This window comes from Canis lupus, chromosome 2 (genome assembly GCF_011100685.1).
Source record: "Canis lupus familiaris isolate Mischka breed German Shepherd chromosome 2, alternate assembly UU_Cfam_GSD_1.0, whole genome shotgun sequence".
NCBI lineage: Eukaryota > Metazoa > Chordata > Mammalia > Carnivora > Canidae > Canis > Canis lupus.
In genome coordinates this window covers 29,568,612-29,582,572 of record NC_049223.1, presented here as the reverse complement: position 1 = coordinate 29,582,572, position 13,961 = coordinate 29,568,612, and the positions used below count along the sequence as shown (strand labels likewise).

Here is a 13,961-nt window from a genome sequence, read left to right as displayed (position 1 = left end):
AGGGCCAGAGAAGAGCGCCAGCCTAGCACAGTGCCAGGTGTGCACTTCTGCAGAGGGACGGAGGGAGACCCTGTTGATGAGCAAGTCTCACCAGTCGGCTTCCTTCTGCCCAGCGCTCTCTCCAAGCCTCCATCAGATGCATCTAGAAGCAGCTGTGCAGCTGTAAAGCAACCAGGCTGCTCTTGACCTTTTAATCTCTGCGAAAAGCACCCTTAGGACTGTGCGCCCAGCCACCGCCCAGGGCTACACGGACCCCACATGGGACCTTCTCCTTTCAGGCTGAGAGTTCATGGGAGTCATGAGCCAAGCCCAAAGCCAACCCAGATGGGCCGATAGGGCCTGAGGAGCCCAGCCCTGTCTGGAGAACGGATGGTGCCCTCAGGGACAGCCACCAGCCACTGCTGCAGAGAGGCCCCACGGTCCCCTGCAGCTTCCGACTCGGGTAGAGAGACTCCGTAGGACGTGAGAGGGGCCAGGGCAGATCAGCAAAAAGAGGCCAATGTTGTCTCTCTTCCTAAATCCCACAGTCTAGGGCAGGGGTTCTCCACTGGGGGCAATTTTGTCCACCGGGGACCCAGCTGAGACACTTGGTTGTCACCGCTGGGCAGGGGAGGGTGTGCTGTGGGATGTCCCAGGCGATGGGATGCTGCTGCTAACATCCCAACATGCTCAGGACAGCCCCCCCACGACCTCACCCGGCTCAAAATGTCAGCAGTGCCAAGGCTGAGGATCCCTGCTCTGGGGGTATCTTCACAAGACCACCTGCCTCATATCCCAGAGCTCAGAAAGGCAGAGAAGGGGGTCAAACTCAGGTTTCTAACCACCTACCCCTCAATCTACGCAAATTCTATTACTTTGTAATTATCTGAAATGGGCAAAAAGAACATTTCTCCCAATGACAAATATATGGATGAGCGAACAAGTGAATGAATGAGTTTGGATCAGCTCTCTAGTTGCATGTGGCCACTAGGCTCAGGAGAACCTGGGGCAGGCAGCTGCAGAAGAAGGAGCAAGGTGAGGTCCAATCCTGCTCGTCCACAGTGGAGGCTGAGATGCTGGGGGACTCCGCATCCTCCCCCACAAGGCCACAAGGGCTTTCCACTTGTTCCACAAAACACCTCTGAGCACTAACATGTCGAGATGGTTCCGGAAGTCCACTTAGCTCTTCGTCCAGAGGAATTTTAGGAGGTGAGAAGGCCCATGGAGGATGGAGAGCTGTGGTCTTGCCCAGAGGCCTGGGCATAGCGTGGGTCTTGCACGGCCCTTCCAAATGGTTCAGCCCCAGGTTCAAAGAGCTCTGGGCTCACAGGAGACCCAGATCCTCACCCTGACTCTGTCCTCGGTGCCCTCATCTGTGAAACAAGGAGGTTGCCTGCCTCAGTGTCCCTACTTCTTCACGCCATTATATTTGGAATGAAATCGAAACCCCCTCAGCTGGGCGTTGGGTGCCTCCGGGTGGGAAGCCAGCCTCCTGACCCAGACCTGCCCACCTGCCCCTCCACCCCCCAACACATCCTCAGACCTTCTCCTCCCTGGTTCTCTCCTTCTCAAGCCTTTCTGTCTGAACCTCTGCTCTCCTCTCCTGGCACACGCTGCCTGTGTTCAGTCTCCCCTGCTCCTCCGTCCTGTCCTCCGGCACTGGCCATGCTGACATTAGGCTGTTTTTACCCATCCTTCCATACTGTGATGCCTAAGAGAACAGGGTTCTCAACTTTGAACTCCTCAGGGCCCTGCCAATACCTGGCACACAGCAGGGGCTCCAAAAATATTGGATGAATGGATGGAAAAAATGGGTAAAATTCAGATGATTTTCCAGCAGAAGCTCTAGGCACAGTGTGTCTGCCCCCTTGTGTGTCCTCTGATGAACACAAACTTGCAGAGCTCTGTGAGCCGCTAAGGATAACAGCACACGGCAGGACCCACAAGAATTAGAAGACAGCACTTGAACTTCAAGTCACCTTCTCTGCTTTCAAAGCAGGACCCACATCCAGCTTTCAAAAGGAGGGAAGGATTGTGAGAATTCAAGCCCCACACAGGAAAAAAAAAGAAGAGAAAAAAAGGTAGATTGCTGCATATAACATTGAAGAACCAAGTAGAGTAGCAGCAGGAAAAAAAATGAAGAAAAATAATTTTACAGAGGTAAAGTTTTGTCTCTTAAGACGGAGCTTGCTAAACCTTATATACCTTATTTAGGTAATGAGAGCACCTTATGACACTAATAGTCTTATAATGCTGTTGTTATACTGCCTCAATATGACTTATACCGGCATTGAAAATGCATTAAATTATGCCTAACAGTTTATAAGTCAATTACACAGGTGCTCAAAGCTAATTTCTCAAGACCTCAGGCTATAACCCCCTGTTTTTACTAGAAAAAGACTGTGTCAAGTTACATAATTTTGACTTTAAGCAGCCTTTTCAGAAACATAACCAAAGTATGCAATTGCCAGTCCCAAATGTTAGGATAATCTCCAACTTAAAACCATTATACACTAAATGGATCAAAGCAGCAAGGTTTTCACAACAAAACTGTGAGAAGGTAGGAAAAACATAGCCAACCTCAACCCAAAAAAACCCCATTCATACTCAGGCTAAAAACTGAGTGCTAATGTAAAACAATTCACAATTACTATAACACACACCTAAAATTTCTTGATGCAACCAAAACACTAACAACAAAAGAGGCATTTCCCTAGAAAGGGGTCTATTCCTCGGCCATTAGAAAGGACGAACACCCACCATTTGCTTCAAGGTGGATGGAACTGGAGGGCATGATGCTGAGGGAAGTAAGTCAGTCGGAGAAGGACAAACATCCTATGGTCTCACTCATTCGGGGAATATAAGAAATAGTGAAAGGGAATAAAGAGGAAAGGAGAGAAAACGAGTGGGAAATATCAGAAAGGGAGACAGAACATGAAAGACTCCTAACTCTGGGAAACGAATCAGGGGTGGTGGAAGGGGAGGTGGGCGGGGGGTGGGGGTGCTGGGTGACGGGCACTGAGGGGGGCACTTGATGGGATGAGCACTGGGTGTTATTCTATATGTCGGCAAATCAAACTCCAATAAAAAAAATATACAAAAAAAAAGATAAGTTGAAAGAGAACAGACCACGTTCATGTAACTTTTATTACAGGACATTGTTACAATTGTTTTACCTTTTTAGTTATTGTTGTTAATCTCTTACTGGGCCTCATTTGCATATTAAGCCTATTAAACCATATCAGGGGCAAAAAGAAAAAAAAATAAAAACAAAGGAGGGATGGAGTGATGAGGACGGGCATGGAAAGGCTGAAATCAGTAGGAGCTAAGATCAGGAGCTGCTTCTCGGGTTAATAGAGCCTTTTCTCCTTTTCCTCAATGAGCAAGTTGCCAGGGCAGGAGGGGAAGTGGGAGGTGGTGGGAGGGCCAGCGGGAAGGCGGGTAGGAGGGGTCAGGGATGCAGAGTGTCTGTCATCTCCGTGACGCAGACAGCTGGTCTGGTTGTCTTTTAAACGAAATCGCATCCCAGGGTAGACACCGCGTCTGGGATTACGATCCACCCCGTGACCTGTCCCTTTTATATATACATATACACACGAGGGAGTGGAGTGGTTTCCATAGAGAGGGAACCATCACGGCCCACTTAGGACACACAAAAGGAAAGAAGAAGTGACTCCAGCAGAGACAGAAGTTCAAGGGGATGTTTCTGGGGCAGATCTCCTGGTCCTGAAGCTGCACCTGCCACGCCGAGCATTTCTACTCCAGAGCGAAGGCCACTCCCAGGTGAGCTTTTGGCTGGGACTCGCCCATCCGGGGTGAATTTATTTGCCCCTAGATAAGGCAGGACGTGCTGGGGACTGGGCGGGCGGGGGTGAGAGGCAAAGCCGGCCAGCACCCCCCCACCCCCACGGGGGCACCGGCCCAAGGGAGCCCAGTGTGCATTTTAGGTAAGAAGTGCATCCTCCCTTTGTTGGTACAGAGAGACCTGCTTTGCAAAGGTAAGAGATTGGAGGCAGAGCGGGTTCTCGCAAATGTATTTTTTCCAAACAAATGGGGAGGCGGGTGTGAACAGAAACTACAAACTACAGCCTGTTGTTCCCCACATTCCTGGCTGCAGGAGCAGGAGGGTGCTGGGATTTATTGCTTCCTCCCTGGACACCTGCAGGGCAGGTGATGTCTCTCTTTCTCAGGATTCACTCCCGGGACAGGCGAGAGGGTGAGGGGGGTTTCGAACCCAGGTCCTCTTGCCTTCAAAGCCCAGCGTCCTTTCTCCCTTGCCCGTGCTGGGGACCCTAGAGGGAGGGGACTCACGTCTGTAATAACTCGGGGCCACCACCTGGGAGGGGGAAGGAACACAAAGATAGACGTTGGATGTCTCTATGTGATGTCCGGGTTCTCTGAGGAATCCCGTTTTCTCCGTGTGGCAACCTTGCAAACACGCGCACACGCACACACGCGCACACACCACTTCTGAGAGTGGATTGAGTGAGGTGAACATGAGCACTGCCGGGGACACGTTATCCGTAACATGCACACGCTTCTCCCGGTGCTTCCTCCGTCTTTGGGGCGGTGGGGGGGTGGGGTGGGGGGAGCCTTCAGGTAGGAACCCTCCTCGCCCGCTCACTTTGAGGGTGCCTTGCGCAGCCAACGGAGGGCTCCCCGGTCTACCAGAGAGGGCAGCTCCTTGCTATGACACCTGCTGAAACGCATAAACGTCCCCCAGATTCCACAGCCACGGTTTTATATTTTAAAAAATTTTAATTTAACTTCTTCCCGGTGTTTGCAGATGAACAGGGTAAAATGGGAGGACTGGTCCTGCCTCCCACGGCTGGGAAGCGCTGGCCCCAGGAGCAACTGGGGAATGGGTGCGTCTGCCTCTGGCTTCAGGGCCAGTGCCCATCCCTCCCGGGGCGCCTGGGCTCTCGGGTTCGGCTCCGACGGGCACCTGCAGAGGTGACGCTTCGCAGGGGAGGGTGCGGTGTCAGGTACCCAAACCAACAAACCCACGATGGATGGAGAGCTGTCCCCTCCTTCCGTCTGTCTCCCTGGAGGGGGAGCGCTTGCTCCCGCAGCAGGTGGCTGGGACTTGTCCGCCTCTGTGGGGTCCCACTAGGGGGGGATGGTGAAGGAATCCTAAGAATGTAGGAGGGGAAACGCTGGGGAATCAGACCTCCGGGCGGAGCAAAGGACTTCCTGGCTCCCTTGCGGAGACCTTCCCTCGAAAACCCTAAATGAAGCTCTCTCCACTACTTCCCGCCACCACTCGTCCTTTCTCTGTGAACTGGGTTTTTCTGAGCCTTTAAATCCTTTCAGTCTTACGAGCCCTTGGGACCTGCCCCGGAGCTTTAAGATGTCTCCAGGGTGTGAGGCTGCTGAAGCCACCGCTCCTACCAGGTTTACACAGGCGGCCACTGGGTCCTCAGTGAAGGATAAAGCCAAATGTGCGGCTGTTGAACATGACGTTACAAGAAAGACCAATTCCACTTTCCCACAGAGACGGTCCACATGCCCCTGGTGACTGTTGCCTGTCCCGGGAGCTGGTGCATAATTCTTTTTTTTTTTTTTAATTTATTGATTTATTTATTTATTCATGAGAGAGAGAGAGAGAGAGAGAGGCAGAGACACAGGCAGAGGGAGAAGCAGGCTCCATGCAGGGAGCCCGACATGGGACTCGATCCCGGGTCTCCAGGATCAGGCCCTGGGCTGAGGGCAGCGCTAAACTGCTGAGCCACCCAGACTGCCCTGGTGTGCAATTCTTTTTTTTTTTTTTATAAATTTATTTTGTATTGGTGCTCAATTTGCCAACATATAGAATAACACTCAGTGCTCATCCCATCAAGTGTCCCCCTCAGTGCCCGTCACCCAGTCACCCCATCCCCACACCCACCTCCCTTTCTACCACCCCTAGTTCCTTTCTAAGCAGGTCCCAGGAGGGCAGGGACAGCCGAGGGGTGGTTCCCGGACCCGCAGCAGCAGGACCCATAGGAGCAGGTTAGAGACGCAAATGCTCAGGCCTCGTCCCATCCCTACCTCACCGATCCAGAAGCTCCTGGGGTGGCGCCCTGTGGCCGTGCTTGGACAATCCCTTCGGGTGATGCTGAGCTTCTCCAAAGGCTGAGAGCAGCTGACTGGGACTTCGTTCAAGGCCGGAAAAGCCTGCGAGCGAGAGGATGGAGAAAGTGGCACAACAGCCAAAAACTTAAAAAAAGCCAGAAATACAACACAGTAAAGAAGAAATCGGCCTGCAGGATCAAGTGAGTGGCCGAGAAGAACCTGGCATGGAGAGATGTAGATGGAGAGAGACCGAAATACGGAGACACAGATGTCACCTCCCAGATGGTTACGCGTGACCTGAATCTCATCCTCACGGGACCCAGAGATGATTTATGTGCAAACATATATTTATGTTATGTTCGCACATAAGTAATAGGAAGCAGCCTTCTTTGCGAAGCGCGTCTGGCTGGAGCAAGAGCTCTTCCACCCCGATTTCATCCTCCACACGGGCTTTCTGAGGTCCTCGTTGCTGTCCCCCCTCATGGAGGTTAAGTGACCTGCCCACGGGGCTCAGGCGAAGAGGGACAGGGTGGGCTTGAACCTGTGTCTCGCTAACTCCCAAGTCTGGGAGTCTGTGGGTGTCACCGCACACTGCCATGTGCCCCGGGCACCTAGGTCAGGCACTTCGGTCATAGAAAGCAAGCATCGTGTATTTTTCCATAACTGATCAATTAACTTGAAATCTTAACGATGTAAAAACAAATAACAAAGAGATCCACCTGGTTCTTAAGGGGGACGTGGGGAAGGCAGGCGGTCGCTACAACGCGGAATGGCCAGGAAAGCACCGGCCTTCCACGGGGCGCTGGCCTGGTCAGTGCGTGTGAGGGCGCACAAGGTGCTCCTTCAGAGAGAGGACGAGGCTCGGGTGTCTGAGGGTTGGTTCTAGGTCCATTCACGGCCTAAAGAAGCTGGGAGGGGGTGTGGGTTCATTCCCACTCAGGAAAAGACCTGCTTACGGTCATGTTGACAATGATTCGCAGAGCTGAGGCCAGCGCTCGGCCTCCACGGCCAGCCCCTCTCGTCTCTGCTTGTCACCTGTCCCCGCAGAGAACAGAAGGATCATCTGCTATGCTAATAGGTTTTTTTAAAAAGAATTTATTTATTTATTCATGAGAGACACAGAGAGAGAGGCAGAGACACAGGCAGAGGAAGAAGCAGGCTCCCTGTGGGGAGCCTGATTCAGGACTCGATCCCAGGACCCCAGGGTCACGACCTGAGCCAAAGGCAGGTGCTCAACGACTGAGCCCCCCAGGCATCCCCAGGCTAGCACTTCTTAATGCCCAGAAGGACCCCCGTGTTGACTTATTTATCCAATTTTTTTTGCTTCCCAAAAAGCTACCTTATAGAAGCAGTCTAGCAGGTTCCACAGAGAACTCCACCTTTCTTGCTTTCTTTTGTGGGAGCCAAGGATGTCATAGGCAGGAATTAACTCCAAGTTCAGGTAAAGCAGCCGAAGCGAACAGCGCAGCCCTTCCCTCCTCATGCCCCCTTGGACCGTCGGGCAGCCTGAGAAGAGGGGTGGGCGGGGGGATCGGCGGGTCGGGCGTGCAGAGGCCGGGGCCCTTCCTCTGGGGGGGTTGATGGACTCCCACACCTTGGACCTCACATGGTTTCCCTGCGCCTGATGAAGGGAGACAGTGAAGTAAGGGAACCTCAGGTCTTTATTCATCCCAGAGCAGGAGAGAGCGTGGGCAGGACAGACCAAGGGGGCTGGGGTGCGGGTAGGGGTCCCGGGCCCCAGGAGGGGCATGCTGCCCACTTGGCCGTCGTCTTAAGGCACAGTGACCACACACAACCAAACGCTGGTGTCTTCTGAGCGCTGCGAGCTGTTGCTGCAGAGGAGGTGGGACAGAGGGTGGGACTGGCCCGGCGCAGCCCTTCTCCCCGCCTCGTCCAGCGCCATTGATCAGGGGCCCAACGCCCATGATGGCTTCGAACCCAAACAGCCCAGGTTCCAGGAGGGACACTGCGCTGTATGTTTTCACGGCCATGCACACTTCCTACACTAAATTTAGGTTTTCTTCCTTTGCCTTCTGTTTTGTTTTTTTTTTAAATAAAAGACTCGATTCAAAGGTCACTCTAGACCATAACCCTTTCATACCTCTGAGCATGTCCGTCTAGCCCTGGACAGCTGCACGACCTGCCCTGCATTTCAAACCACGACCGAGCAAGCACCCAGAGAAGCACGGAGCCACTCCTGGTAAAGCATGTGCTTGGGTGTCGGTGCCTCTGGGTTCGTTCTCAGACGATGGCCCTCATTCAGGTCGATGGCCAGCCAAGAGCGTCATGTAGTAGAAAAACCTGATAATTTTAGGATTGAGGTCGCCTCAACCCTGCACGCTAGAGAACATAGGTGTCCTTTGTGAAACATTGAACATCTCGACACAGGGACCAAACTGACTTTCGCTTTGTAAATTCTATAGTAAAGCCAACCAAATTCACAAACTTGTTTGCTCCTGAGGAAGCAGGCAAAGGACCTTGAAGATCTGCCTCAGAAACACTGGCTGGACCACCCACCATGGTCTTTAAGCAATAGGGACGCACTCAATAGGGCCCCTGCTAAGGATGAGAGAGCTGCAAGTCCTCGGCCGCTAAAATCAACCAAAATAAGCTACTAAATGCTCATCTCGCCTATTTGCCTTTCATTTTTCAGGGCCAGTGATGACCAGCAAAGCTGAATGAAATATAACCCATCAATTCCAGCCGATTAGTGGCGCTCAAACTTTCCCAACCATGAGAATCATCTGAAGGGTTTGTTAAGCCCCAGATTGCTGGCCCCAGACTTTGATCTAGTAGTTCTGGGGGTGAGAACTGAGAATTCTTTGCATTTCTAGCAAATTTCCCGATGATGCTGCTGGTCCTGAGACCACACTTTGAGAACATTGTAGAACATTACCAAAGCCCCGGGTCCTTCTGAGCTCCGAGTCCTTGTCACACCCTCTGCTCTCATCCCTGTCTTCTCTTCCAGGGAGAGATGCTGATGCCAGCCTACCTCCTGCTGCTGCTGCTGCTGCTCCCAGGAATCCCGCAGCCGGGCCTCTCCCAGAAGTTCCACCCAGGAAAGTCCTTCTTCAGCTGCATCAACACAGCCTTGTGGGAGGCCCGGCAGAGCCCGCTGGAGGATGCACCGCTGCTGAGCAAGAGAAGCTTCCCCTACCTGCCCAGCCAAGACCCATCCTCAGGGGAGGACGAGGAGAAGGAGGAGGAGGAAGAGGACAAGAAGAAGAGGACCTTCCCAGGCTTCGGGGGTGGCAACGGAGCCGTAAGCGCCCGGTACAAATACCTGTCCCCAGCTCAGCTCAAGGGGAGGCTGCACCAGGACAAGGCCAAGAGTGATCGGCGCACCAAGTTCACTCTGTCCCTCGATGTCCCCACTAACATCATGAACATCCTCTTCAACATCGCCAAGGCCAAGAATTTGCAGGCCAAGGCAGCTGCCAACGCGCACCTGATGGCACAGATTGGGCGTAAGAAGTAGAGGCAGAGGCCAGCAGGACGGCGGCACCTCAAGGACAGGGACGGGGGTCAGGGTGGAGGGTGAGGGTCTGCCAATTTGGCTGCTTTGTGTTCTGAGGGATGGGCCCAGGTCTCCAGGCCGCCTCACTGCCCGCCCCCCGTGTTCCTTTGGTGCCTCCAGCCCCCCTCTCTCCACTGCACACACACACTGAACACTGTCCCGCCTGCATGGACCTGAGCCCGTCGGGGTGTCTCCCGCTCTGCGCCTCCTTTCTGCTCCCCCGCAGTGAGTGGCCAAGGTCACTCACGCCTGCTCGCCAGGCTCTTCCTCCGTGACCCGTGCCCGAGAAGAGGGCGCACAGCGCTCCTCGTGCCCACACGCCTCCCAGCCACGGGGGCTGCAAGACGAGGTGCACCGCTCACCGTCCTGCCTTCAGACCCCTTCCCTTCTCTCTCGCCCCCATTAAAACCAATGGCTTCTGCAACCCCGAACTGGTTCCAATTCCTTGTCCTTCATCAATGGGCTTCACATCTCTGAGCATGGAAAAGGGGAGGTGAAGGAGGGAGGTGGATGAGTCCCATCCTGATGTCTCCTGTGATGGAGAGCTTCTTGGAGATCCTAGGAGAGCTAAAGGGAGGCTCGGGAAGGCCAAGCTGGCAGGACACTGCCAGCCGTCACCCAAGCTAGAGCCATGCGCTTGGCCTGGTCCCACCCAGGAGGCAGAGCCTAGGTCTGCTGTAGGATGGGCACCAGGTCAGGTGGGAAGGGAGCTTTCAGTTACCCCCCTTGACACCCCAAACTCCTCCATGGCTGAGCATGGGGCCACTAGGCTGTTAATAAGGGTTCATTGGATCGGAAGTAGCTACCCAGCTGATGCCAGGCCTGGTGGGAGAGGCCGGCAGGGGAGGCAGGGCCTCTACTCTCCATGAGCCCGGACGCTGAGTGATGATCTGAGAAGAAGCAACTTCCACCAGGGACTGTAGAAGCGCTGGACTGCAAGATGATAGCAACTGGTGTAAAAACTTATATGGGGGGTTTAGAGATGAGAAGGTTTAATATGAGCAGAAGCTCACTAGAAAGGGGCATCCGCAAGAACTCTGTGGCCTCTGGCTGCAAAACCCGAGGGCCAGATTCCCAACCAGGGACTGTGGGTCTGCTCCCTTCTGTGTGCAGATAAGTCACAGTCACAACAGGAACTTCCGCACGCGGCCGTTACTTCACAATAAACAACACACGCACCAGCAGCCAACGCTAGGCAAAGTCTGAAGACGGACACGTGATTAGATAAATGCTTGCCAGTCATATAACAGGGACCAAAGGCTCCCTGATCAAATGCATAGAGCTGCTAAAAATTAAGAACAACCCCTCCCCTCCAAATAAGCAAGGACATGAATAGATCTCTCTCTGTCTCTCTCTGTCTCTGTCTCTCTCTCACACACACATTCAAATGCTCTTTGCATGTATGAGAAAATGCTAAACTTCATTCCAATGAGAACTGCCCTCCCAACAATTTCTCACCTACCAGATTGGCAAAAGTCCCTAAATATGACCATTAACCTAGACTCCACGGGTAAGGCGAATAGTCACCCTCCTCCGTTGCTGCCTGGTGGGAATATAAACTCCAGAGAGGCAATTTGGAGGTACCTATCAAAATTACACATTTATTTTTTTTGAGATTTTATTTTTTAAGTAACCTCTACACCAACATGGGCTCTAATTTACAAGATCAAGAGTCACACACGTCACCAACTGAGCCAGCCAGGTGCCCCTACAAACTCATTTTGCCTTTAACTCAGCAACCCTGCTTCCGGCAGAAATTACTGGACAAAGTAAAACTGGATATTTTTTTAAACAGTGAGTCAAACATGAGATGAATGTGTAATGTTTGGTTTTCCTGGTACATTCTTCCTCCAGGTAATCTGCATTCTCTGTATGTCGCTTCCTCCACGTCTTTGACAAATGCCTCTTTCTCACTGACCATCCTCCTCTCCTCTTACCATGGTACTCTTAAGAGGACCGACGCTCAAAAAACTGAAAATGCAGCTTGTTTCCATTCTGGAAAAGGCTCTCAGAGCCTTATCTGTGATTTATTTTTTTATAATAAATTTATTTTTTATTGGTGTTCAATTTACCAACATACAGAATAACACCCAGTGCTCATCCCATCAAGTGCCCCCTTATCTGTGATTTAAATGTGAGCATAGACATAGGGTTAATGAACTAGGAATTTGCCAGAACTGGTCCCAGCAACAGTGGGAACACACAGGTTTATGTAGGAGCAACCCAGCATTCGCTGTCTGAGCTCCCGACTCGGACCCTGACCTGAGCGCACGCCGAGGCCGCAGGGGGCTCACAGTCACATCAGTGATGCCCACGAGGACAACAGCCACATCCACAGATCCCCAGTGATCCCCCTTCACCCTTGACTGTACTTTGTGAAATCCCTGGGGAGGCGGAGAGAGAACTGGTGTCAATCCTCTTATTTTATTTTTAAGATTTTATCTCTAAACGAATTTCTATACCCAAGGTAAGGCTTGAACTCACAACCTCGAGATCAAGCGTCGCACACTCTACCCATTGAGCCAGCCAGGTGTCCCAATCCTAATTGTTTTATAAGGAAGGACCACCCCCCCCCCGCCCCATCCCCTTTGCCTTCTCCTCAGTGGAGAAGAATACGTCCATAGGAAAGGAACAACCTCCCCAGCCACAAGAATCTAACATTCCAATTTAGTGGCAAGAGTTGAAGAGTATTTTAGGAGGATATGACAAGCCCACGGCCATCCCTGGGTGCCACAGCAGGCTCCAGGTACACAGGATGCAACATTGTGATTGAGGCTTTGGTGAGTCCTTGAGGCACAATACCTGTCACCTGCCCAAGACACAACTGGATAACTCTGCAGGGCAGATGCCCACAAACAGGTTGCTTCACACCCACAAGCCCAGTCCGTTACCAAGTGACCTGTCTCGGGGCAGGCGACTTGGCCTCCATTCCTTATCAAGGATGCCCCGTGTCATGACAGTCCCGAAGAGGGCTGCTCAGGTTTTCACTGGTCTGCGTTATTGCATTTTGTGGAGATTACTGATGAATTTGCAATCCTCAGAGGTCTTCAGCAAAGTCTCACTGTGTAGGCTCCCATCCAAATCATATCAGGGAGCCTCCCGGATCCCATGCCCTAGAACTGAGAGTGCCACGTGCTAGAAGGTCTAGGAGGGCACACCCAAAGATAAAGGCTGATAGAACTGAGTTCAGCTGACATATTATATAATAAACATTTTTAAAAATTAAAAAATAGTAGGTTCCTAACTAGTCTTAGAATTTATGAGGGACTGTGCTGTGTTAGCACTGAGGACACTCCTCTGAAGTGGATTTAAATTAAAATAATAATTATTATTATTATAATGCTTTGGCTGTATCCATAGAGAGACTGTGGGATGAATGATACCAAAAGGACTCTTTCTTTGTCAAGGGTCAGTAAGATTCATGGGGCCAATGAAAATACTAGTGTCGCTTCATCACGTCCAGGAAAGGAAATCCCATCATGGAAAACAATTTTAAAAGATGTGATGAACACAAAAGCATATGAGCTTCACAGGAAAGTTTTGGAAGTGGGTTTTTGGGGGTGATAATAATGATTTCACATCAGAGAAAATTCTCAACACAATTTCTGTTGGATTATTTTTTTTTAATTTTTATTTATTTATGATAGTCACAGAGAGAGAGAGAGAGGGGCAGAGACATAGGCAGAGGGAGAAGCAGGCTCCATGCACCGGGAGCCCGATGTGGGATTCAATCCCGGGTCTCCAGGATCGCGCCCTGGGCCAAAGGCAGGCGCCAAACCGCTGCGCCACCCAGGGATCCCTCTGTTGGATTATTTGTGTTGATTTGAACTCCTTTGAAAAAAATGTCAAAACCCTCTTTTAAAAATAAGACAAGGCTCAAAAGCCAAGTGAGGCTGCTCAAAGGAGAAAAGACCAGTGAATGGATGAAGTGATCTCTAAATGTCCTACCTCGTAAGAAATCTGAAAACAAACACCAACCGCAAGCGAAAGGGCCTACTTTGTGACAGTGGCATGACTTGACAGCTGTAACCAAATAACCAGGGAAAGCTGAGGGACACTCAGCATTCAGTCAGATATTTAATATAATTCAAAAAAATGGAGGATGCACAAGTTCACAAGAATGTAGTATTAAACTAAAAAGACAGTTGCATATGTTAAGAGCCAAAGAAGTACAAAATCTTGCCAAATGGTGGCAAGATAATAAGGATTACAGATGAATTCCAGTCTGACTTGAAAATTAAGTAATCACATTAATCTAAGCATGGGCCATCAGACAATTTGTTATATTAAAATAAATTATTGGGGCAACCTGGGTGGCTTAGTCAATTAAGCGTGTGCCTTCAGCTCAGGTCATGATCTTGGGGTCCTGGGATTGAGCCTCATGTCAGGCTCCCTGCTCAGCGGGGAATCT

At 51.4% G+C, this 13,961-nt stretch overlaps 1 protein-coding gene across 1 annotated transcript; it reads left to right on the top strand.

The window, feature by feature from the left end:
* Nucleotides 1-3,454: 3,454 nt before the first annotated feature.
* Nucleotides 3,455-9,941, top strand: UCN3 (urocortin 3). Its single transcript, XM_038529613.1, has 2 exons — nucleotides 3,455-3,762; nucleotides 9,002-9,941. The coding sequence occupies exon 2, from the start codon at nucleotides 9,008-9,010 to the stop codon at nucleotides 9,509-9,511; it is 504 nt and encodes a 167-aa protein (XP_038385541.1). The 5' UTR covers nucleotides 3,455-3,762; nucleotides 9,002-9,007; the 3' UTR covers nucleotides 9,512-9,941.
* Nucleotides 9,942-13,961: the final 4,020 nt, after the last annotated feature.

Excerpts from the sequence above, each read along its gene's own strand:
- UCN3 (XM_038529613.1), top strand. The coding sequence starts at position 9,008 with ATGCTGATGCCAGCCTACCTCCTGCTGCTGCTGCTGCTGCTCCCAGGA.